Source organism: Hyperoodon ampullatus (genome assembly GCF_949752795.1).
Source record: "Hyperoodon ampullatus genome assembly, chromosome: 12".
NCBI classification, from domain to species: domain Eukaryota; kingdom Metazoa; phylum Chordata; class Mammalia; order Artiodactyla; family Ziphiidae; genus Hyperoodon; species Hyperoodon ampullatus.
Window position 1 is genome coordinate 55,704,115 of NC_136925.1, and position 27,874 is coordinate 55,731,988.

Below are 27,874 nucleotides of genomic sequence, written 5' to 3' on the forward strand. Positions count from 1 at the left end.
CTGACATGATGAAGGCCCTTGAAAAATATTTGCTGAATAAATGAATTAATGTTTGCAATAATAGAAAGTAAATATCACTACTTTATTTTTAATATAGGCATAAAATATAGCAATTGTATGACTGTAAATAATTTTAGAATAGCTTTTAATACAATTCTATCTTTCCCGAAATAACAATATTTTACTCACATTATCTTTTTCAGATCTTAAAATTAGAAATTTTCTTGTCAGTTTTCTCAACTGCCCTGATGCTTGGTGGTAAGTACAGAAACCAAAATAGTACTTTCCATCACTCTATCAATACTTTAAAGTTGTTCACTAAAAGTATGTTTCACATTCAAGTGTAGGTAAAGTTTGTGTTTTAATCATTAGCTGCTTTAAAATAGAAGATAGGGATTTCCCTGGTGGTGCACTGGTTAAGAATCTGCCTGCCAATGCAGGGGACATGGGTTCAAGCCCTGGTCCGGAAAGATCCCAGATGCCTCAGAGCAACTAAGACTGTGCGCCACAACTACTGAGCCTGCACTCGCTCTAGAGAGCCCATGAGCCACAACTACTGAGCCCGCGTGCCACAACTACTTAAGCCTGTGCGCCTAGAGCCCGTGCTCTACAAGGAGAAGCCACCACAATGAGAAGCCCGCGCACTGCAAGAGTAGCCTCTGCTCACCACAACCAGAGAAAGCCTGCGTGCAGCAACGAAGACCCAATGCAGCCAAATAAATAAATTTATAAAAAATAAAATAGAAGATAAAACATAAGAAGAGAAATGTTAAACACGAAAGCACGTTATGATTCCAAGCATATATAGTATCTACATTTTAAAAATATTTATTTAAATTGTAAAAGCAAAAATTATGTTTTCTTCTTTTTAGAAGAAACATTTATTCTACAAATGCACATCTAACTATTATAAATACAGCTTATGGAATTTTGTCTTAATATACATACTCTTTTAAAAGGATCATCATTGCTGCTATTCTTTGATAACTAGACTGTCTTGTTTCTACTGCTGGAAAACTGTATTATTTTATTCTTCTTTTAGGATAAGGATATTATCTCAATGATCTATCTAATCTAAAATAAAATTATGTACATTTATTGTCTTGCTTGCATCGGGTAGGTTATTTTGTAGCACATTCAGAAGCATCTACTAAGAATGGCAGATGATGCTGATAGTTTCATTCATTTTAAGTTCCTACCACTAAATTAAAAATTGTGAACAAGCAAAAAAGCAAACAAAACAAACCAAAAAGAAACAAAAAAACAAAATCCCTCATTTTTATAAGCCAGGAAAGAAAAAAAAAAGAATATCCTCTGCCCCAGAACTATTTACCCTTCTTTTTCTCTGTTTACTCAAAACATGTATTTAGAAGTTAAAAGTAAAGTCTTCCCTGTTAAAGTCTATAAACCCCTTTTATTTGATCTTCTTTGAGATTTCTGCAGGATTTGATATTATCAAACTTCCTTGAAATATTCTCTTCCCTTAAATTTCCCGTCACTCAATTTCATGATTTTCTCTTCATTTTTTGTATCTCCCGTCTTTCTCCTTTTCAGACTTGACTTGCTGGACTCTTCTACAGATTACCAATGTTTATGAAACTCTCTTCTTACTCAATTTATTCATCCTGGGCAATACTAGCCTCCTCTGATTCTTATCAGCATCTTCGTGCTTATGACTTCCAAATCTGTTTTAAAAAGAGCTTTCTCCTGACCTTTAGGATATCCAAACTACGAGTCAACTCCACATGGATGACCCACAGTCAACCAAATCAGCATCATCCAGGTCCACAACTCTCAGCACACACACACACACACACACACACACACACACACACACACACTCTCTCTCTCTCTCTCTCTCTCTAACATACCAATCTGCCTCCTCTCAAATAACCCATATCACAACAAATAGCATCACACTCCACGACACTTGCACAATTAGAAAACACGGCATTACCTCTTCCTTCTTACTCTAATCCCACATGCCAAATCAACCTTCAACTCCTATCAATTCCAGCTCCGAACCATTTCTGGGAAATCAATTGATTTCATTCAAGTCTGCACTGTCAGTTTCAGCCTATTTCCGGTCCTCTGTTTCTATCTCTGACCTAAATTACTAAAAGAGTCTTCTAAATGGTAAGCTAATTCCAGTACCCTAACAGCTCTGCATTCCAGCAAGATCTTACAAAGTTAGTCCCCTTTTTCGTCCATTGAACTCTACCTCTAGACTTTTTTACTATGGATCTCTATTAGTGGTCTTCCTTTAAAGAGTTAAGGTAGCTGTCAATCTATAGGAAGATGCCCTTGGCTGGTGGAGAGGAATATGGGTGAAGGTATGCCTATGGCTCAAGATGGGGACAGTAATAAATATGTGGAGATCACATCCATTAGTGTATTTGTCCTATTGTATTTTTCAGCAATTATTTTCCATGCCACTGCCTGAGTGTTTAAATATGGGTGGAATGCCAGTCAATATTCACTCATATTACACTGTTATAAATCATGTAGTCTCTAAGTAAAAGTGACTCCGTACTACCTCAAGAGGTTAACCTAATCTCTCCTATAAAGTGATTTTCTTAAGCTAGAAGACTTCAGTTAAAGCTGTGGCATTAAGATTCATTACTTAATTTTATTCCATTAAAATAAATTGTTCAAGCAAATCTTTTTCTAAAATGGAAAAGTTTTTCTTTAAAACGCTTGGACTATTTTTACACAGAATTTAAAGAGCAAAAGATTTCCACTGTTACTGCAGTTCCAAGAGTAGATTATCTCAATTACAACACTCACTTAACAATTACTTGAAGTCTTGATACCTGTCGAAATAACAGAGGCGTTTACAGTCAAAAAACAAAAGCTGCACTGTGGTCAGAATAAAACACAGTCATGGAAGATCCAATCACAGCCCATGACTTATGCAATTCCGGAGCATTAAAACTACTATTAAGTGTGTTCCGTATTTTGCCTGTGGCTCACTTAAAAAGACTAAGAGAGCCACACCAGTGTTTTCTGCTCTTCAATGGTAAATGGGGGATGATGTAAGAGCTCTTTCCACATAATCCTGCCAAGCAAAACCAAAGTATAATACCTAGAAAAAGGAACACAGCTTCTTTATGGAAAAAAAAATATTATAGGATAACCTTCAGAGTAATGTATTCTTTAATTTACATCGGTATTGAAGGTAGCAGCATTCATCATCAGGAAAGCAAAACATTACCAATATATTTTAGCTTATTTAACTATCCGTGATTCATTATATTGTATAGAACAAGTAATTTCAAGGGATGCAAATGATAAAAATACACAAAATAATCTTTGACTTTAAGGGGAAGAAGTTATGTGATTGTGAAATGCTTAAAATAGCTAGTTATCTTGAAAGTAGTTGAACAGAAAGGGAAACCTGGCCCACTCAGACACTTTTCTCTTTATGACACGCACAGATCATGTAGCCTCAATCAGTCTCCAAAATCAGGGGGTTGGATAAAATGATCATTAAAGCCTTTCAGTTGAAAACATGTATAACTCAACCAATTACTAAATTTAAAAGCCATCTTTATGTCTATTAAGAAATGTGACTATGCACAAAAAAAAAGCATTTCAAGATTTATTTGTTTAAGAGAATTGAGAATATTAAATTCCCAGAGAATTCATTTTAACATACAATCAGTTTGTGTTCCCTATTACATCTAGGAGAGTGGTAACAGGCCGATAATCTAAAAAGGTAAAAGACAAGAAACATGTTTTATAAAACAAAACTTATGAGAAATGAATCATTCTAATCGTAGCAGTTTAAGGACTGGATTGGATAGCACAGCTCTATGCCTATTTTGTTATGTCTGTATTTCTTTTCTTAAATAAAAATGTTTCTGAAAATAAAAATAGCTCTTTATTCTACCTGTCTTCTAAGCATTTTCTTCTCGATTGCTTTAGAGTAGAGTTACTGTTTGCAAGTTTGAAAAGAGAGAAAAGAAAGGTTGATATGGCCTTCAGTAGATTTTTAAGAACCCCCTTTTCAAAGCCACTGTTTCATTGATTTATCACTGCCATTTGGTGCAGAACAATTAACAGCTGAAATAAAATTGACTAATGGAGAGGCTTGAACAGATTTTCCATTTTCCTTCCTTTTTTCCCTACCTTGCATGAATCACCAAAAAATATTAAATTCACTGTCTATATTATTAGCAGCTTAGAGGATTTAAAGTTTCCTTTTCTCCACTATCTGGCTTGAATAGTTAGTCTAGGCATTTTTCACTAGTACTTAGACTGTTTATGAAAAATAGAAAGGAAAGAAAATGTCTATTAGAATGTGGAAGGATTCTTTCAGCAGGGATACTGAGAAACCAAAGAAAGATACAGAAAAAAAAAAAAGAAATCAAGAAAAAACAGAAATTAACCACGTACAGTTAGCATTACAAAATACCTGTAATTTAGGAAGAAAAGACTCTCCATGGAGACTGAAAAATTGGATCTCTCAGAAAAACATAGAGTTTGCACTTTCCTAAATAAAATTTGTTTGATGTAGAAATTTTTAAAACCCAATTCCTCAAATCAAATAAAATTTTAAAAACTCACCAAGGACAATCCAAATACAATTGCATTGCATAAAATTAGCATCCTTCTACTAATCAACCCACCAATATTTATTAATTATCTATTATGTGCTAAGTATTATGTGATGGGTGCTACAGGGAATACAACAAAGTAATTAAAATGGGTACCTTTTGTTCAACAAAAACCTTCAGAAAGTTATAAGTCAGTGAATCACGAATGCCAAAATAATGATAGAAAGGGTTTGATTTAGGTTTTCCAAGAAGTAGAACAATGGGTACAAGGGAATGATGTAATGAATGAAAATAAAGAGCACCGGACAATTTAAAGAGAAACTAATTTAGAAGAAGAGAGATTTTGTAGAGGAAGATAAGGTAAAGCAGAGTTGGGGCTAGACATAAGAAAAACTGGAAAGCCTTAGGGACTAGACTCTTCAGCATGAGAACAACGAGGAGTTAATAAAGGTATTTTAATTGGAGAGACTCAAAGTTTTGCTTTAGAAAGATTAATACCAACATAGTGCCGGCACCCATGATTAGGTTAGGGAAAATAGAGATGCAGGGAATCTACTTGAAACATTACAGAGATCTGAGGTTTAGGTCACATTGTATGAAAAAGGCAGTAGCAGAAATAAAAACAATCAGATAAAAACTCATTTTAAAGGAAACATTCAAAGAATTCAGGAACTTGTTAGATGTAGGGTTGAGGGCTGGGAAAGCGTAGGAAAAGGAATTCTGTTTTAGGTATGAGTTTAAGGTGATGTACATCAACATGGAAATTTTTAGCAGGCAGTTGGAAAGAGGGCTCAGGGCTCAAGAAAATACATCAAAACAAAATGCAAATATGAATTAAATACATATACACACATTCAGAGACAGAGAGGGGAGAATGCACATTCATGAGTTCAGCACCGATAAAGATGATCATAAAAAGCCCTACTTCACACCATATACAAAATCACTTCCAAGATCCCTAAATACTTAAATTTTAAAGGAAAATCATAAAATGTTTAAAAGAAACATAGACAAAAATAAACTCAGAGTTGGGAAGGGTTTCTTAAAATGTTTTTTTAATCTGTACATGAAATTTCAATAAAATCATCAACATTAAAGTTAAAATTTTGTCTACAGAACTATAACAAAAGTGAAAACGTAAAGCCAAACCTGAAAAAAACAAGTTATTGTCAAATGATTAATATCCAGACTAAGTAATGTTTACCTATTGATAAGAAATGGATAAAACAGTAGAAAAATGGGCTAACGACATAAAAAGGCACTTGAAGAAAGTCGAAACACAAATACAAACATTTGAAAATCCTCTCAACTTCAACAATACTCAGAAAAATTCAGAATTGCAAATTTTGATTACAATTTTACACCCACTCAATGGAAAAGGAAATCTGAAAAATCTAAAAATACCTTTCTGAAAAATCTGAAAATCTAGCAATATCAAGTATAGTTATTTTTGATAAGAATATACAATAATAGAAGTGTTTGCACCATGCTGGTTGGAATGCCAATATTCAATCACTTTGGCAAACAACTTAGGGTCATCTTATCAAGTCGAAAATGTATACTCCGTATGACTTTGCCATTTCACAACAAGAGAAGAGCGTGTACCTGCTCACAAAGACAGATGCACAAGAATGTACGCACATGCACATTTCTTTGTAACACAGCAACTAGGAAACCCAAGAGCTACCCAAATATCCATAGGCAGAAAACTGGATAATTAGTTTTAGCATATTCAAAAACAATACAATACAGCAGTGAAGAAGAATATAGCTACACAAAAAACATAGATGTTACGGATACTGAATGTTGTGGGGTTGGCAGCAGCAGTTAAGTGACCCAAGATGCATGGAGCATGATACCATTTATATAGTACCTCAAAAACATTAAAAATTTAATAAAATGTTTCTTTTAAATAAGTCAAGGTAAGAAAAAGAAAGTCTGAGTGGAAAGAGACTCTCAGAAGGGTCTGGTGATATTACTTCCGTTGATTTATGGGTACATGTACATTTGTTTTACTGTTCTTTGTATCTTGTGCATAGTCATATTTTTATAAAATATTTCATTAAAATAAATATTAATAAAAGAAAACTGACTAAATACTCAGAACTGCTTACATTTAGAAGAATGAGACAGAAAAAAATACCAGAAAAGGATAAAGATGAACAAATGTTCAGAGACGTTTAAAAAAAAAAAAGGATAATATAGGCTTTTTTTAGATTTAAGGAAGAAAAAGAGAGTCCAGGAATGTCAAATGTTACACAGAAGTCAAGGGGAATTGGAACGGGAAACAAATGTTAGAGACATCATCTCAAGACAGTAATTTTCAGATGCATGAAAGAGAGAACAACCAAGCTATAAGGTATGAGAACACCTTGAGAGGAACCTGAGGCAGCAAGTAACAACCACGCTCTGCAGAAGCTGGGCTGTGGAGATAGCTATGCATGGAATACACACACATTTTTTTCAGCTGGATGAAACTTTGCATGTTTGTGAAGAGAGGGGCAGGCAAGTGGGCTCATGGGACATATTGGGGTGGGCCTGGAGAGAGGAATGAAAGACACAGGAGAAAGGAGGTAACTGTAGAAATTATATGTCACTTTTAAATAAATAATATTATAACCTTGGGCATTAAAAAATGATAAGGTAACTATTCCCTAAATGTCTCACTCAACAGTCAGAAAATAGTCAATAGGCTATACAATACACCTCTGCTACAGAATGGCTTCTTGGTTCAAAGAGTTCAACTTTCTCATCATTCCACAAGTCTAATCCAACTGAGCACTCCCTAGACTTTTAAAATGGGTCTTATTAAAGGGTATGGCAGAGCATCACTTCTCCCACTCCCCAATTCTCCTAGCTCCTGGTCCAAGGACAAGATTGTCCCTAAGAGGGACATTGTTTCCGTTGGGACAAGGGTGGTAGATGCTACTGGGCCTCCGGAGCAAGGATGAAGGCAGAGAGGGGCGAGGGAATCCAGAGTCTAGGAAGAGTCAACAGTCTCTGGAAATGACCCAAACAATAGGGAAGTGTCAGAGACCAGATGCAGAAGACCTGGTCTATAAGTGAGGCTCTTGGACCCTTCACAAAACAACAGCTATACAGGGATGCAGGGAGCTGCTCTGTAAAACATCTTGAACCTCCTCTCACTGCAGGCACTGCCTCCAGAGTCTTTTACATCAGAAGGTGTAATTAACTTCTCATGGCCCTAACTGCTTTGTATTGCTGAAGGAGAGAACGTGGTAACACTTAGAAATTAAAGCAATTTTGTGTGGTCCGGTTGTGATAAAAAGCCCAAGTGCCTCTCTTAATGCATATGATTCCCTCCAAATTAAAATATTCATCATTTTAATAAATTTCTCCTTCTCCTCAAAGTTAACACCATTTTTATAGAAAATTTCCCATTTGATACCAATTCACCCCCTCCAGGCAATATGATCACAAATCATGGTTTAAGTAATCTCCCTATCCACTGCCATTTTAGTAGTGGCAATGAGATTGAAAAAATAAAAAGTTCCAGTCTCTGATTCTACAAACCAGTGTCATCCATTTATATGACAGCCAATCGGAGATGCAAAAGTACTGGACGAAGAACGACGCTTTCTTTTTCTTTCTTTTTTTAAAGTTAAGTGTGCTATCCCCTGTCTTGACTTAACAAGCACTATCCTCTACTAAGTTAGTTATACTCTTTATGGGCTTTTACTTGAAGAACAGAGGAAATGGATTGTGCCTGTCCTTCTGATTCCCAGTTATCACATAAGGTAGGTGATAGATAAAAGATCTCACCGGGTGTAAAGATGATTTGTTAGGAAGGTTTATGTTTCTGAAGTGAGAAGAATGTTTCTGCAACGTGAGCGCTCTCTGAACTAGAGTGGGGTTCAAGGCTGAAATTCAATTCAGGGCATAACCTCCTGACAAGGTAGCCCACTGAATTTAAGGTAGTAGAGTGATAACTAAGAAGCAGTGCATAACTTTGCCTCCTGTATTATTTGCTTGACTTTCTTCCAAAAAGAACCCTGGCCAAGGAAAATCCAAAAACAAACTCATTTAAAACTTCTGTGCCTTGGGACTTCCTTGGTGGCACAGTGGTGAAGACTCCACGTTCCCAATGCAGGGGGCCCGGGTTCTATCCTTGGTCAGGGAACTAGATCCCAACATGCATGCCAAAACTAAGAGTTCCCACGTCACAAGTGGGGAGCCTGACTGCCGCAATTAAGGAGCCGGCAAGCCGCAACTAAGGAGCTAGCGAGCCACAACTAAGACCCAGTGCAGCCAAATAAATAAATAAATAATTTTAAAAATAAGTAAATAAAAAAAAATGAAACTTCTGTGCCTTATAACTCAGGCCCTTGACTCAAGAACTCAGCTGGCTCCAAACTGAGAAGTAAACAGCAATGAAAAAAATCAGAAAGGACCTTTCACTGCATCACAAAGGCAGCACACTGACAATTCTCAGGGACTAACAACCCTGCAAAAGGAAATCTCAACGTGAACAAGGAGCTTCCTGCCACCAATCAATAGGGCACTCCTGGTTGTATAGTGAGCGAATGCCATTTACTAACTGGGTTGCATTAAAACCAGCAGGCCTGCTTGTGAACAGCAAGCCACTTTATTTTCCAGAGATCTTGGGTCATAGCATGCCCTTTTACGGCACAAGGAAACTTACTTTGTTGGCATATGTGACACAGAACTTGTCCAACTTGGAACCACTGGTACATAAAGCAAATAAAGGATTAGAAACCACCCACTGTAGGAGATTAAGGACTTAACGGGCAGATGGAGAAGAGCATCACCTGGACAGCCTTCATCCTTTATAATAAAGGAAAGTTCCCCCGCAATCCAGTGGAAAGAATAAGCTTAAATGAACAAAATTTAGCAATTCTGTTGACAAAGGCAGAATCCTTGAATAGACATTTTGTTTCAAATGTGAGTTTGTCTGCCAAAACCTGATTGCCTTTCATAATAAATAAATTTCTACCTAGCAGAAAGGGAACTAAATAACAAAAATATGCCTTGCCCCCCACAGGTCTTCATGCAAAAATGTTGAACATCACAACTTCAAGAGTCTGATTTGAACATATGGAGCTTGAATAATAGCAGTGTGGGGATAACCAGCAAATGCTGAGTTAAGGTCCACCTTTATCTGCTGAGCTTAGCCTTAAAAAGAATGACTTTTAAAAATCATCACTGTCATCACGCTGCTCTGCTGATTAGACTTTTCTGAGTGGTCCGCAAACATTTAGGAGTCAAATTAACAAACAGATCTCACCACCTGGATTTGGAAACTTCTGAATAATAGGGTCCAACCGATTCAACATCATCTGTCACTCCTCTTCACGTCAAAACCCTCCACTTCAGCCAGACCAGTGTGGCTGTCCCCTCACACAATATGATCATTCTCATTTCTGACAGCAGAGAGCGCTATCTATGCCTTGCAATGAGGAAACCTAGACCCCTTTTTACTCCTGCTTTTGCATACCCAGATCCCACTCCATTTTTGTCTGACCACAGGGCCTGTGTGTTGCTTCCTTCTTGGAGCTCCTTTAATAGCATTGTTTTCTTCACTCCTTTGGCCATTTAATTAAATAACAATACAAGACCGCCAATATGGAAGTTTCATCTCCCTCAGAAGACTTTTCTTTTCCCCATTGTTTTATTATGGCATTTTCAAATATATATAAAATTAGAGATAACTGTATAACAGAACCCCATTTAACCATCACCTACCACCAAAACTTGTCAACACATGGCCAGTTTCCTGACTGGACTCTATATTCCCTAAAGAAAGGTATGAAATTGTTTTCATACTTGTTTGTTTTCTTCCAGAGCCTAGATTAGTGCCAAGCATGTAATAACAACTCAGTAAATACTTGGTTATGGAAAGGAATTGAAATCCAATCCACCGAAGTTCTGAGCTGGCCCTTAAGTGTTCAGCTTACTTCATCCAATCAATTCTTGACAGACAAACCATAAAAATATTCAATGTTTTTAAAGAAATATTAGCAAATAATAATAAGGAAAAACTTCCTGAGATATTGCATGGAAGTGAAATAACTATAACCTTACTCTTATCCCATCACTTAATATTTAATCAGCAAATCAAATTTTCTTTTGAGACCGAGACTGAAAAATCATTATCAATAAACAAACAGACAGCGTGATACATAAGAGAGGAACTAGAATTTACCTTTAGGGGACCTAACTCAATTCTACTAGCAACATGACCTTAAACAAGTCACTTATCCTCCCTCAGTCCTTATCTCTAAAATAAAAATAGTTCTCCTTTTCCTAATGACCTCAAAATGCTACTGTGAAGATGAATTTTTTTTTAATTTGTCAAACTGCTTTCAAAATACAAAGCACCACATAAATATTACACTGTCTTTACGGCACACCTGGTCCCTTTTCAAAGAGGTTCTATAATCCACTTGGGGGCACAAAACATAAAACTCTCTGAAATATTACAAGCTAAATGTCTAAATAGCAATGTAAGCAATACAGATATAAGGAGAGTGAAGTGACTAACAAATGCTTCATGGTAGAAGTGGGCATAACGTTGGGTCTTAAAGGATTAACAGAACCTGGGCGAGGCAAAGGAAGAAACAAAGACATTTTAGAAGGTATATATATAGTATATAATATATATTATATAATACTTATATATAAGGTATACATATTATATATAAGGTACATAGTATATATATATATTATATATTTACATATTAAGGTATATATATATATATATATATATAAACATGATATATATATCATGTTTACATTCACATACACACGCAAAGTGCCCAAAGAACAATTAGAGCATCTTGCAGTTTGACTAAAGCAGAGGGTGCCTGTAAAAAAATAATGGTAGGGCTTCCCTGGTGGCACAGTGGTTGGGAGTCCGCCTGCCGATGCACGGGACACAGGTTCGTGCCCCGGTCCGGGAAGATCCCACGTGCTGCGGAGCGGCTGGGCCCGTGAGCCATGGCCGCTGAGCCTGCGCTCCGCAGCGGGAGAGGCCACAACAGTGAGAGGCCCGCGTACCGCAAAAAAAAAAAAAAAGGTAAAGAGATTGGAGCAGTTGACTGAGGCTAAATTATGAAGGACCTCACATGAAGGCTAAACATTTTGACTTCAAAGCAAACACTGGCAAAATCTGAGGAGGTCAATATCAGCAAAATATCATCCCCCCAAAAGTTTTATAATAGAATTGAAGGCAAGGGAAACAGTTAGGGAACTGTTACCATTATCAAGAGGGGACACAAGCAGAGCTGTGACTGGAGAGTAAGCAGTGAAAACACTAAAGAATATATACTTGGAACATTTCCAAGATGAGACCAAAAATGAGTAAATAGAATCCCTTTATAAAAATCTTTTCAGAACTGTTGAAAGTCTTTCCTTGGATGACAAAGCTCCACATAACTAGAACCTGCCCATCTCATCCTAGAAAAGGTCTCCTTTGACCACTCCTCCACCTGTCCTCTGTCCCTCCACGATGCCAATCTCCCCAAATTTAGGGCCTTGAATTAGCTGTTTGCTCTGTTTCTGCTGCATTTCCCTGATCTTTGTGTGCCTGGGTCCCTTTTGCCATTCAGATCTCCAGGTGAAAATCACTTTCTCCAACAGTTTTCCCTGAACCACCTGGTCCAAGATGGTTTCCAGAACTCTCTCACATTATTCTATTTTAATTTTTTAGTACTTATTGCATTCTGATATTTTGCTCATTTATTTATCTATCTGTTTTCCCCCCCTCCCACCCCTAGAGTAGAACTCCTGGGAGAATAGGAACCTTGAGACTTATTCAGAACTGTATATCCCCAGCAGCCAGAATAGTGCTTGGCATAGATTAGGTTGCTTTGATAAATACTTGTGAAAGGGATAAATTAATGAGTCATTCATAGTGACATACAGAGAGGAAGTCAATGTTGTTGTTGCTATTCCAGGGCCCCTACCTTCTTCAGGCTTGGATATTCTACTTCCCTAACATGCTGTGACAGAATCCCAAATCTTTTCAATTCTATCTCTTTTTGACTTTGCTAGCTTTAGTTGGTACCTTTCATTTGTAAATAAGAGCTTTAAAGAGAAAGGCCCCCGATAGTGAGAGGCCCGTGCACTGCGATGAAGAGTGGCCCCCGCTTGCCACAACTAGAGAAAGCCCTCACACAGAAAGGAAGACCCAACACAGCCCTAAATAAATAAATAAATAAATTTAAAAATAAATTTAAAAAAAATTAAAATTCCTCAAATTAAGTTAACTCAGTCAATAAATGTATTTGTTTATAATCTGGGTGTCCAGTCATATAGATGTTTTTAAAATATAAGAATGTAAATATAATGTATACACCTTATTTTTAAGCATAAAATGAGAATTGATTTACTGCTTCCAGAAAGCTGAGAAGAATGATTTTTTAAAAAGATCATTCAAAGAATATTAAGGATCTAAATCTCATCAGGGAATTCCAGTGGTGTGTGCAGTGGTTATTTATGTAACTAAATGCAGAAATAACATGTAGAAGCTAGTTTTATAATGACGGCTTTAAAAATACCTTTTGAAAATCAAAACAGCTAAAATTAACCATAATGTCCACTAGATTACATAAGTGGATGTTTTAATTTACAGTGTTCAAAGTTTGCTTTCCTTTAAATTCCAACTTTTATTACTAACAACAGAATAATCAAAAGGAATAGTAAACTAGATACGAAGTACAAATATGCCTGACATTTCCTTTATATTTCTTCCCTACCATACTCTCTCAATTGAAAAGCCTATGCTAAAATAGATAATTACAACCTTTCCTTTTTCCATTATGTTCTAAGAATGGAAACTGAAATCACCACAGCAACAAAAGTTAAATTTTAGATAAAAACATAATGTCACCCAGTTTAGTTTTGTTTTTCCCTTGAGGAAGCGATATTTTGTTACACACCACGTACAACCTAAAATAAAGAAAAATCAGTCTTTGACATGTAAATGGACAAAGAGGTCGCAAAGAAATTCAGATTGTACAGAAAATCAAAAGCCCTTGGGGGGGGTGGGGGGGAAATTCCAATTAACCATCAAAGTCAGCAGACAAAATCACTGAACAAGGAATTGATTTTAAATTGTTATCTACATTTTTCTCATTGATATGGTATTGCATTAATAAATGGTACAGCATTGTCAGATTAAACGGATTAGAAGGAAATCGTTCTTACATTTTTTTGTGTTTGGCTAGGAATTCTGCCCCAGTAATATACATTTTTTTTTCATCTTAGTGTATGAATATCAGCCCATTAATGTATGTAATTAATAGATACTGAGGTATGGAAAACAAGGAATCAGTAGTGTGTTAATTTGGATTCAACAAGCTGGGCTGAACACAAGTGAGTGAGCAAGCGAGGTACGGGCATCTCTTCCACCCTTTGGAGCATCTGTCTTCCCCAGTCCCCTGGGATGAAACAAACTCCTAAGAAAAAGTCATAAGCTGAACAAACACTGCCTAACTCTGCTTACTGCTCATTATTTTTCAATCTGCTATTAAAAGTGCATTAATTTCATGGAAATATTTCTCAAAAGAATTAGTGAAGGGGGGCTTCCCTGGTGGCGCAGTGGTTGAGAGTCTGCCTGCCGATGCAGGGGACACGGGTTCGTGCCCCGGTCCGGGAGGATCCCACGTGCCGCGGAGCGGCTGGGCCCGTGAGCTATGGCCGCTGAGCCTGCGCGTCCGGAGCCTGTGCTCCGCAACAGGAGAGGCCACAATAGTGAGAGGCCTGCGTACCGCCAAAAAAAAAAAAAAAAAAAAAAGAATTAGTGAAGGGACACTTGATAGCTCCTGCTACACTAAATGAAAACAGGTATGATTTAGTAGAATAACAACAGACTTCTGTCATCTGCTTGCAATAATTACTGTGTTAACAGGACTCTTTTCTTCATTTGTTTACATTTGTTTACACACTGTAAGTTTCATCAATGAATCAATGCAAACAGAGTCCAAAGGAAAAGTAAAGCAGGTGTTTTATAATAAAAGCAAATCACCATCAGGAAACAGAGAGAAGTCATCCTCATAGGATGATAAGTTTTAAGAAAACGCTGACTATAATAACGTGAAAGTTTTTTCAATCCTATTTGGAGTACTTTAAATGAGAGAAATAAGGAAACATTAAGAGTAAAGATGAGCAGCAAAAAGCTGCTTTGTTAAGAGCCTATCAAACAGAAGGTATGGTGCCAGTGTAAAAATGAGCCAAAATGCCCATGTTAGGCAATTACTGTTACCAGAACTAAAATAAGCCTATTTAGTTGTGAAGTTAGTCAACTTCAGATGTCACTGATATGGCTAAATTCCAAAATTTTAAAAGCAAGGGTTAAATTAGTAAAGAGGAAAAGGGGAATAATTTCAACCACTTAATAACAAGCAACTTAGTCCATGTATGAAGATAAGAAACATTCACTTAGCACTTGATCAAATATTAAAACAAAGTAAAGATGACATATATGGAAGTACCCAGTTCAGTGTCGTGTGCAGGGTAGACACTCAACAAATTACCCTTCCTTCCTTTCTTTCTACTCCCTTCAGTCACTGACTCATTCTATTACAGTCCTATTTACATTTTCAGGTTTATAGCTTTGTCTTCTCCCCGCAACTGAACTGAAAAATATTAATTGTTTCATTCATAGATAGATATGTATACTTTTAATTCTGCCATATGTCTCACATGTGCTATCTACAAACATGTGTTGAGGGGTGGGACTGACTGAAAGGTCAACAAAGATGTGACATGATATATTAGGATGCTTTGGGCTGCATAGGAGAATACTCAACTAAAAGTGGTTCTGAAAGTTATTATTGTTATTGTTGCTGGTGTTATTATTTTGTCTGAGAGTAGGACCCTGGCTCCTTCCATACTTTCTTCTGTTACCCTCAGTTTGTTATCTTCTTCCTCAGAGTTACAAAATAACTGCAGTAGTGCCAAGCATCATGTTCTCATGCAACAACATGTATCTCTTTTTAATCAGGGAATAACACCTTTCCCAGAAGTCTCCCGGCTGACTTTCCATCATAACTCATTGGCCAGAGCTGGTCACATGACCACTGCTACCTGCAAAGTAAGTTGGGAAAGTAAGTAAGGTGGGAGGGTACCTAGCCAACGTGGAAAAAAGTGAGTAGAATGACTGTTCAACAGGAAATTAATAATACCTGCAATATTGTCATACAAGATAATGAGCCAGAGTCATTTATAATGGTTATAAATGAAGTTACAGCTGTAAGATACACCTAGTGGTATGCACTGAATTGTGTCCACTCCCACCAAATTCATATGTTGAAGTCCTAATCACCAATGTGACTGTATTTGGAGGTTGGGCCTGTAGGGGGTAATAAAGGTTAAGTGAGGTCAAAAGTGTGAGACCCTAATCCAATAGGCCTGGTGCCCTTATAAGAAGAGGATGAGACACCAGAGCTCTCTCTGTTCATTATGTGAGGACACGGGGAGAAGGTGGCCTTCTGCAAGCCAGAAAGAGAGCTCTCTCCAGGAAACAAATAGACCAACTCTTTGATCTTTGGCCTTCACACCATGAGAGAAATAAATTTCTGGTGTTTAAGCCCACTCAGTCTATAGTATTTTGTTATGGCAGCTCAAGCAGACTAGGAAAGAAAATCCATCTACAAAAGAAAAATCTTGCCACCCTCCTCTCTTCAGTGGGGCTCTACATGGTTGGATGAGGAGCAGTAAAAATGGGAGCATTCCAAGAGCTATGGCACAGGAGTGATATCCTCTTTCCTCACTCTTTGCATGGATGGTTCATGAGCATGCTCTTACTTCAGCTCCATCCTTCGAGATCAATCTTTTAGAGACTTTTTATTTAAGTAAAGTTATTTGGTTTAAGTCCCAATCTTCTTGGATCCAAAGCAGTAGTAACTCTGGAGTGCAACAAACATTCCATTGCCAAAATTTCAGTGTAATGCATGTTAACATAAACCTTTAAAAAGGAGACAAAAACAAAAGACCCCATGCTTGTCCAGTTCTTACAGTTTTTTAAACCAGTGAAAAATGTTAAGAAGAAAATGGGTGGCAAAAGTTCAGCATTTATTTCTCAGTGAATTAGGAGGTGAAAAAAAAAAAGGCATATTCAGCTATATTATCACTTTCCAATTTCAGGCCAAACCCCTGTAGTTTTCATCACACAACATTTTTGTGATTATTGATGTGCACCCAGTTAATGGAAACCAGCAGATTAGGTTTCCACTAATAGTTCTGGAAGTTATGTCTGCCTGCCTCATTTGGTAACAACCTCACTGTTCAGTAAGAAACTAATGGATTTAATCCAAGAGCAGAATTTAGTTTTACACATACAAGACAGGTCAGATTTCCAGAGTGGAGAAAATAACACTTTTAGAGGTATGCTGATCTTCAGTTGAAATTTAACACTGAGATAATAACTCATAATATTTGGGTTGCTGGGTTTTTTTTTCTTTTTACTTCTGTTTAGAGCAATTAAAAAATTTACAGTATGTACTTAAGGCCTATAAAAACAGGAAGAGTTAGCAACTTGTAACCATGGCAAATAAAATACATGTAATATAATACTTTCTATAATTAGTATACTGAGCTAAAAAGACATCTATTGCTTCTGAAGACACAGGTGAGAAACAGTTCCTTATATATTAGTTGTATCACTGCAATGCTTATGTCATAAATGCAATTTACATTTGCTTGTTGTGTTTCACTATAGAAAGTGTTCGTTCCAAATAACGGTGGTTTAACAAAAACAATGAGGTATGGTGGAAAGCAAACTAATCCAGGAATAGAGAAATCAAGCAACAAGAATTATAGTCCCATTTCTGCCTCAAATTACTTTGGAAACAAGTCTTTTGTTTTCATTTTCCCCACTACATTTTAGATCTGCCCCTCTTAAGTCATTTAATAATGCATTAAGTCATTTAATAATGCTACATTGTTTCAAAGTTTTACCTACATATATCTCACCTTCCCATCTGGACTAGGCTCCTTAAAGGCAGACCTTACATCTGATTTACATTTTTATCTTCTACAGGGCCAAGCTAGACTGTAATCTTCAAGAGAAGAAGGACTTTACCTGTATATCCCCAGAGGTTAGCATGGTGTGACCTCATGCTAATAATGTGCCAAAAAATCAGATGTTTTAATAAACAAAAAACCTAAAAAAAGAGAGTAGGGATGGGGAGGAATGAATAGGTGGAACACACAAGACTTTTAGGGTAGTAAAAATACTCTGATTCTATAATGATGAATACATGTCATTATAAATTTGTCTAAACTCTTAGAATGTACAACACCAAGAGTGAATCCTAAAATTAACTACAGACTTTGAGTGATTATGATGTGTCAATATAGGTTCATCTATTGTACCAAATATAGGTTCATCTGTTGTGCCTCTCTGGGGGGAGTGTGATAATGGGGGCAGCTATACATGTGTGGGAACTGGGGGTATATGGGGAAATCTCTGTACCTTCCTCTCGAATTTGCTGTGAAGCTAAAACTGCTCTAAAAAAAAAAACTGTGTTCAAAAAGAAAAGAATAGTATGCTCTCACAATAGAAGAAAATGCTGAGCACTTATTAAATCCAAAAGAGTTCACAATTTTTTGTTTACTCATCATAACGTCAACCTAATTTATGGTAAACCTCTACTATGTGTCAGATACTTTTCTAAACACTATGTATTAATTCAGTACTTAGAACAACCCAGTGAGGTAGGTACTGTTGTGATCCTCATTTTTCAGATGAGGAAACTACAGTCAAAGAGATTAAGGAATATTCCCCAGGCTGCACATCCGCTAAATAGTAGAGTCAAGATTTGCCCAGGAAGGGCTGGTCCCAGAGACAAGGACCCTTATCCTGACCCTCCAGATAACCAAAATTCATTATTCAGAAATCATTTTTGCCTTCATTTCACAATTTCATGTATCTTTTTTTCAAATCAGAAGTTAAGTTTTTTGGGGTTAAAAACTGGCATCTCCTCATTATTGAATAGTCCACAGCTTAAGTAATTACATTACCACATCAATCTTCTCTTTAGTCATCTGCTAAGATGGAATCTCTGGGAAGGGAAAATCACACCAAAGGTGTGCTATATCTTTTTCAGATATTTACTTCAACAGAAAAATGGAAAAGAAAAGAGCTAGCTTGTAAGGAGTATTTTGTTTTCACTCCCAGGATCACAGTTTTTATACAAAAGTTATCCTATACTAATTAAAGGTAGGAGCTCTCTCAGCCTATTTTCTTTTTGATTGCTTCTGTTGTTATTGCTAAAGTTGGGTGAAAAGGGGTTGTACCAAAGAGGTGGTCAGATAAGGAATGGCTCAAGCAAAGAAGAGAAAGGAGTCTTCACTAGACACACAAAAGAAAAATGAGAAGTTAAAAAACAAGGTTAAAGAACAAGTTTGAACAGTGTAAGATCTCTGGAGAAGAGAAGCTGAGTAAACTGTGGAACCAAGGAGAACAATTTCTATAAATATCATAACTCTATTTAATCTAGAGTCTGAGAACATTAAAATATGCAGTGTTTCTTTAAGAATGAAAGAGTAACAAAAACAAAACAAGCAAACGAAAAAGAATGAAAGAGTAGGCTTATAACATGGCACATTGCAATGGCTATATTTTAATTTTTAAAAATCCATAAAGAGTCTGCATTAAGCAATAGTCAAAAGTTTTTCATGCTATTTCCTAATAGCAAAAATGCTACATTAATATAGTTGTTTCTAATAAACTGATATACAGATACCACTAGGTATCTAAATGACAAAATCGATGAAAACATCAATCAAGTAATTTATTGAGCACTAAGCACATGAATAAAAAAATATTCTGCTCTGTTATTTGCTCTCATTGATTGTTAAGTTTTGCAAGTTAAGGAAAAGTATGTGGAAGCAAAGTAATCACCTAAGAAATGACCTATTGCTCAAATTTCAGTCTGCAACAAAGAGACATTTACCCACAGGTTCTATGTATTGAGCAATCATTTTCTCTGACAAGAGATTTCCAAAAAGATCTCACTAGCCAGGCTGAAACTTGCACAGGTTCTTTTTGCACTGTTTGCTTTACAATACCACAGGTACAAGTAACCTAGGCAGCTTTGTCACGCAAAATGAGACTGAACAAAGAAGCGTTCATCCAGCTCTTGGTACTGTAACTCAACATTAAAATTAACATTCCAGAAATCTGTGCCATAAGAAAATGTTATTGGGGGGGTGAGGGAGGGATGGAGTGGGAGTCTGGGGTTAGCAGATGCAAACTATTACATGTAGAATGGATAAACAAGGTCCTAATGCATAGCACAGGGAACTATATTCAATATCTTGTGACAAACAATAATGGAAAAGAATATAAAAAAGGATGTATATATGTATAACTGAATCACTTTGCTGTACAGCAGAAATTAACATAACATTGTAAATCAGCTATACTTCAATAAAAAATAATAAAATAAAATAGAAACTACAATTTGGTAAAAAAAGAAAATGTTATTAATATCAATGATTCAAAGATAGATCTTAGCAAAAAAAATAGGAAAAAGTAATTACATGTATGCCATTTCTTAGTTACAAAGGATCAGCCGTATGATACCACAGATACATTATTTGCTGGATTTATCAAAATCTACTTCTATGGGTTTTATTTTCAAAGATAGAACTAACAATTTGATTCTTTAATGTACCATCTATGTAGGTAGCAAACAACAAACAGGGTTGAATATATGCAACCTTACTCCAGAACCCAAATTTTTAATAATTTTGCTAGATTTGTTATCTGAGCTTTAATTTAGTTTAAGGAGGCTGAATCTGTGGACAGTTTTATTTTGCTGAATCAGAGCTTTTTCTTTTTAGTGTTATGTTAAGCTCCAATAACAGATTCTAAAGAAATCAGTATGATGATAATGTGCTGTAAGGGTGACCCAGCAATGACAGTTATCAACCCACTGTTGTCAAAGATGAGCCCGTTAATCTTGCTTCAGTGCTTTAGCATTAGTTTCACACGCCTCCACCCACTCACCCACCACATAAGCAGCCCACCCAGAGCTATGCACCCTGAAGAAGCAGATGGCTCTCCAGAACTGAAGAGAAACATCCTTCTGTTCAGGAATAATGGAATCAACTAGTACCTAATAGAAATCCACTGAAATCTTCATAGACACATAACCCTGAATGGAGAACCTTACCTGTATGAAGTAAGAGACTTTTAATAAAATAAAAAATCAACTCAAAACAAAGCAATTAAAAGAATGCATTGATTTCCTCTCCCCTCTTCCCAGGAACAAAGATAAACCTAACATGCTTTTTTAAAAAGCAGAAATAAAACTATTAGCTTATAAATTACTCACCAACAATAATAAAAAATATACTTTTACATCAACTCATTCCCATTAGGTTCTGTAATAAGCTAAGAACAGGCAAATCTTTTAAAAGTTTAAATTTCAAGATCTAACACAGAAGTGAATTTTCAGAAGAGGTAACTTTCTGTTACCAGGTCCTGAACCTTACAATGAAGATTACTGAACAACTTTCCAAACTGGTAAATGGACTTCTTTGGTTCAACCATATAAACTCTGTCACACAAATCACAATGTAGGTATTGACACTATTCATTGTCTGGTTTACTCATATTTAAATAAAAAATTTCTGGGGGTGAAGATCCAAAGATATGTGGACAACTTTTTTTGTTGCTTGCTTATTTTTTTTATAGTTGGGGCTGGAGAAGCCATGATAGGCCATGTAAGGGAGACTTATGAGTAATAATAAGTACTTAGAGGCAGTCAAGTGGCAGTGGGATGGAATGAAGCATTCACTTCGTCACTAGAATGAAGACTCTAAACTCTTACTGAAATTCTTTAGTGCTACCTTTAAGTCAAAACTGTCCCCCACTCAAGTCTTGGTGAGGTTTTGTTTGCCTATTTTTATACTCCATGTAATTGACAAAAATATTTTAAAATTATTGAAAATGCCTCCCCCTTAGATAACATATTTCATGAAACACTATTTCATGTTTATTTTTCAAATGTTATCTTCAAGAAGCCAGTAAACCAATCCAGTCTGAATAGTACACTCAACTCAAAAAGCCTATTTCTTCCTGAACAGAGACAGAAATATATCTGTCAATAAGCAGCTCTTTGCCAAACAACCAACAAATTTTGTACCTAAACTACATTTTTCCATATGTTGAAATATTTTCTCTACTTTGCAGATTTTGTGCCAATGTAGTCAAACATTTCCTCAAGCATAGCACTGGAGGAGGGCTAAAGAAACAATCTCTTATTCCTATGGGGCTAGTATTTACCTCTAAGTATTACATACACAGTGAGATCCAATGACATCAAAGCATGAACCAGAAAAGAACAGGTGATTACCTGATATTCATTGGGCCAAAAGGTGCTCACTGCTAGCTCAGCCCGAAGCCAATCTCTACCCGTGAATCCAGTCACATTCCATATTGGATTGGCAAGAGGTCCTTTATTCACCCTAACCAATATGTTCAAAGTGCCAGGATTCAACCCTTTCTGGCTGTATAATAGGTAACTAAAGTCGATACAGTGAGTGTCGTTCTCCTTCATTGTAGGCAGCTGAAGTCTGGCTTTTTCTCCAGGGTCATGATCTGAAGAATCCACTATCATATAGGAACCTGAAATGACATTACATAAAATAAAGCTAAATACATATATAAGCAAAAGGGGAAATATAATAATAGAAAGAAAGCTAAAATACTAATCTATTCTGAGTATTAAATTTAATTTTAAAAGACTATCTTCCAGAGCAGAGGTATAAAAAGGTATCAAACAAGTAGGTAGATGAATTGAATTTATAGTGGGTAACAGATATTGTTCAAAGTACATAACATGTACAAATTCATTTACTCTTCACAACATGTTATTATTCCTATTTTACAAATTAGGAAATTGAGGCACAATTAGTAACTTATTCTAAGTCAAACAGACCATGTAGAGCCTGGTTCAAGTCCAGATCCCACTCTAAATAATCTCTAGTCTTGCTAAACAAAGGTCTTTTATCAAACAAACAAAAAAAAATAAACAAACAAAAGAAATATGTTATTGGCCTGGTTTACATAGGGAGTGTATTTTTCCTTTTCCCCATTCATAATACTAATGCAGAGGGGGGCTAAGAGTGCAGGCACTGGAATCATTTCTGATTTCAGATCCCAAGATTATCATTTATGCAAGTTGTGTGACCTTTTGCAATGTACTAGAACTCTGGACTTGTTCGGGGAATATGGATACTTTGCAGTGTAAGTGTGAGGACTGAAGTTTAACATGCCAAAACTTTTAGAGCTGAGACTCTGACACACAGTAGATTCACCTACTTGAAGCCTCCTCCACTAACCTGTCAGCTAATCACCATTGCTATTGTCCCCAATTCTGTAATAGTCCCTAAGCTCTTCTAGAGCTGCAAGAAATCTGGTTTGAAAATCACTAATCTACTCCACTACCTTTGCCTTAAACATTCATTGGTAATCTATCATGAGGAGGCAAAAAACATAAAGAGTCTCAGCCTCCCAATTCCTCATAGTTCCACCCCCAAACACACACTCTTTGCATGGCAGGCACAGTCATATAGTGCTAAGTATACATTAGCTGCTATTAATCCTAAGACCTCTTCAGAAAAACAACCAGTTTTTCTCATGTCCCTTTGGATTTTAACAAAGACATGTATCACAAAAATGTAACTATTTACATTTTAAGTAATGACACCCATTTATCACACTTAAGGTAGAACACAAACTTTATTGTAAAATATCTTTCCCCAGGGTGTAATTTTAACCAAAATGTATTAGATGTAGTGTTACAGAACCCAGTGTTACAGAACCAAGTGTTACACTTGGACCTCTCTTACTGATGAACTTGAAGAATTTTTTTTTTTTTCTTTTTTTGCGGTACGTGGGCCTCTCACTGTTGTGGCCTCTCCCGTTGCGGAGCACAGGCTCCGGACGCGCAGGCTCAGCAGCCATGGCTCACGGGCCCAGTCGATCCACAGCATGTGGGATCTTCCCGGACCGGGGCACGAACCCGTGTCCCCCGCATCAGCAGGCGGACTCCCAACCACTGCGCCACCAGGGAAGCCCGAACTTGAAGAATTTTAATCAACCCTCTGTGTCTCCTCCTTAAAACACAGTAACTGTTGCCATGACACACTAAACACTCATTGACTACCCATCTAACTAGTTCAATTAACCCCCAACAACAAGTTCAAATCACAGCAGATAAGAGGGCTTCAACTACGTAGGAAACCGAAATTTCAAATTTTACTAATTCCTGATCAGTGGTACTTTACGGTTCAGAACTTTTGTGAAGATTTCATGTGACAACACTGTCAGTTACCAAGCCAAGTACAGAATAAACTTACTATAGTGATAGTAATTGACATGACTTTCACTTCATTTTTCCCAGTTCTCATCTTCTCTTGTAACCTGGAATTCTTTTCTTTTCCCCTTTGTTCTCCCCTGATTCTCGCAGATCGCACATTAACAGAATAAAACGGCCATGTATATTTTGAAGAAATTATGTCTTTCTCTTTTAAATAGGATATCCTGGATCCCAGCACAATTTATAGAAGCAGGATGTTTCTATTCTTGGTTATACTCACATTCTGAAGTCCATGGCTGAATTGTAGAGATGTCTTTCATATTTACCACAGCAGAACAGATCAATTATGGTTATGGCTTTTAAGTAGGACCAGCCCCGAGATCCTGGATAAGTTACTTCGTGTTATTGGGCCTCAGCTTCTTCACAAACCTAGTGACCTATTTCTCCACAGCTATTACAACTTTCTTCAGTGACATATTATGGTAGTAGTGGGTCTTAATTATTTTTATAAGTCTGCATCAATTATGGCTTCTGATTGTCAATTTTAAAGTAGTGCTCTCTAAATGATTTACAGGTTTTCAAATAGTTATTTTCTTCCATTGTAAAATAAACTTTGAAATAAAATGTTTTGTCTCATATTTTAATTATACAGTATGATATTTACCATTAAGACCATTTAGCAATTTTCAGCCAGTTGCACTTTTAAGCTACAATAGTTTTCTTATTAAGAAAATGGGATCAGCAAAATAAATTAATTTGTAGGAATTATCAATTTGATCATTAGAAAGACAAAAGCCACAAAATAAAACCTTGCCCAAACTATTTCAGCATTTCAAGGGCATCTGGTGCAAGTTAAATAAATTTTTAGAAGTGCTGATATTTTATTTCTATAGACTGTTTCTGCTAAATGGGCTTCTTTCAATGCAGCCTGACTATTGCTACATTTTCTGAGTGCTATGGAATAATATGTATTTATTTCACAGTTCCAGAAAGGAAGAAGCACTAGCATCAAAAAGCCATCTAAATCCTTCTGCCATCTGACTTCAAATAGTGGCAATTTACCCCCTAGGCACCATGGAGGTAGCTGCCTGTTTGACACAAGGTTCCCTTCCATCATCCCAAACATAGAGAACACTATGCTATTCTTATCAACTTCTAAAAATTACTTCCACAGACTCCCAGAATAACTGGCTACCAACCAGAAGAGTCAAGAAAGTGTGTAATACGTACTTCCTTCATTCTTTATGTTATAATTTAAGCTTATTTACTATTGCTTTGTTATCAGCTAACTAATCCCTTAGATTTCTGATGAGTTTAGTTCTATTCAGTTGTAATTTAGCTATCTCAAGGCTTAATAATGAAACATTTGTGTGCACACACATATAATGTACTAATTTTAATCAATGTAACTTCTTTAGTGTGGCCTTACAAATATTCCTTACAGTCTCTTGAGCAATAGAGTTCTCAAATATATCATTTAAGACAGAGGAGAAAAATGTAAATGGTTATAATTTTTTTTAAAGTGTAACCTTCCTGTAAAGTTATTTGCCAATGAGAATCAAAAACCTTTATAAAAAGATATATGCCCTCTGGTCTGGCAATTCCAAATCTAAGAATGTACACTAGCAAAATAATCATGTATAGGTACAAAGATATAGCCTTAAAAAGATGTCTATCTCATCATTACACTGTTTAAAATAAAGAAAAGCAAAAGTATTTAAAAATGTCCAATAATAGGCACTTTGTAAAATTATGATAAAATAGTTTAATGAATAATTATGAAGTCATTAAAAATGATATTATTAAAACCATTTAATGGAAGATATAATATGTTAAGTAAAATATGCAGGTTATAAGATATTATACTCATTTATGAAAATATATATTTATACTAAATAAATGCATGTGTAAGTGTGTGGGTGTATTCACATATGTACACATAAATATGCATATGACTGGAAAAGAACAAAAAATACATAGCAAAACGTTAACTGCACTATCGGGGGGAAGCTGTACTTTGTCTTCTGTTTTCTTATTTTTGTTCACATATATTCACTGAATGTTCTACAATGAACATGCATTAGATTCGTACACTCAAAAAAAAAAAGACTACATGAATGCTATCTTACATCAGGAACATCAAATGAATAATGATAAATACTTAGGAAATAAACACAGGGTTGGTTTTTTTTTTTTTTTTTTGCCTTTTAAAAATAAATCCTAGTTGAATCCTACAGATTAACAGCAACTGGCTTTCAAAAACACACAATACAAAAACCAGGAACTTCTCATTTCTTTCAGTTCATTAAAAAAGAGAGAGGCTGCAAGTACTTAGACTAAGTAGCAGTTTTTATTTAAAAGAAGACACAAAGAAAACAAGTCCCATATTCATAAACACCACAGTCTAATATCTAGATAAATAATGCCCAATGGATTTTCTGTATTAATGAAAACTTTATCTTTAAGCTATACTTCGAGGAAAAACATAGTAACACAGACAATAGGATTAATTGCTAAGAAAATAATGAATGATAAATAGGTTTCCATACTTCTCCCTAAAACTCCTTTATTGTACATTAACAATATTTTTATTAAATCAGTTCTATTCAATGTCCATTGAATTTTCCCTATAAAGTAAGCACAGAGAAATTTCTACTTCTCTGCTTAGTACTGACCACACTCCATGATCTTGCCCCAAAGTACTTTTTCCACATTACCTCCCACTACTTCTCTTCACAAACCAGCTTCCCCAAACTGACAGAACGCTCACTATTTTCTCCACATATCATGCCAGTTTTCTCCTCCAGAACAGGCTCATGCTTTTATAAGAAATCCTCCCCTCATCTCAGCCCCTAGCCAATTCTTACTCACTGTTCTTCTTCAGCCCCAGCCCACCTTGACCTTTCCCTGCCTTCAATACACACTTTCTGCCTTTCTGGTTCTATCCCTTCATTATACAATACAATGTTCTTATACAAATTTTAAATAATTTACATAGGAACATTTATCTCCCACAGAAGAGTAATAATGTTCTCTTAGAAAGCACGTGATTCGGCTTCCCTGGCGGCGCAGTGGTTGGGAGTCTGCCTGCTAATGCAGGGGACACGGGTTCTAGCCCTGGTCTGGGAAGATCCCACATGCTGCGGAGCAACTAGCCCCGTGAGCCACAGCTACTGAGCCTGCGCGTCTGGAGCCTGTGCTCCGCAACAAGAGAGGCCGCGACAGTGAGAGGCCCGCGCACCGCGATGAAGAGTGGCCCCCGCTCCCCGCAACTAGAGAAAGCCCTCACACAGAAACGAAGGCACAACACAGCCAAAAATAAAATAAATAAATTTTTTTAAAAAAGAAAGCACGTGATTCATTCAGAGTCCAATCAGAAGACAGAAGTCACACAGTAAATGTAACAGTAAAAGTATAATATAAAGAATTATTAACTACAAGAGGGTAGAGACTTTAAAAGTATAAAGAGAACTCTAAAGGTAAGCACAATACCCAAGGCAGAAAAAAAAAAATGTAGAAAAGGGAGTGAGGCTGCCTAGAATCAGATCCCCTTAGAAGGTGTGGTTGCAGCCCACTGGGTGGTGAAGACCTTTGCTGGGTCACTCAGTCTAGAGCTGGTCCACACCTGCGGGGTAAGCAGGAAACGCTCACATATAGCAGGGTTTGGAGTGAGCTATGTGAATGCTGGGAGGAGAGGGCAAGGTAGTCACCAGGCCAGGGCTGGGGCTGCAAGCTCACGAGGCACTGCATGCAATGGGGACATACGCAGGATCAGCAAGAAGAAACTAAAATACAAAGTTCAGTCAAGAGTAAAAGCTCCAGGGACTTCCCTGGCGGTCCAGTGGTAAAGAATCCACCTTCCAATGCAGGGGACGCGGGGGCCATCCCTGGGCGGAAAGCTAAGGTCCCACATGCCGTGGGGTAACCCATGTGACACAGCTGCTGAGCTTGCACGCCTCAACTAGAGAGCCCGCATTCTGCAAACTACAGAGCCCA

General features: G+C 36.6%; 1 protein-coding gene across 6 annotated transcripts in view; it reads right to left on the reverse strand.

Annotated features, from left to right (window-relative positions):
• Positions 1–27,874, reverse strand: part of PTPRK (protein tyrosine phosphatase receptor type K) — a gene marked incomplete at its 3' end in the record, with an annotated part of 565,453 nt that overhangs the window by 336,224 nt on the left and 201,355 nt on the right. For all 6 annotated transcript variants that reach the window (XM_079716965.1, XM_079716964.1, XM_079716962.1 and 3 more), the window contains exon 3: positions 21,911–22,182. In XM_079716965.1, coding sequence (XP_079573091.1) covers positions 21,911–22,182 — 272 coding nt within the window. The remainder of the gene's footprint in view (positions 1–21,910; positions 22,183–27,874) is intronic.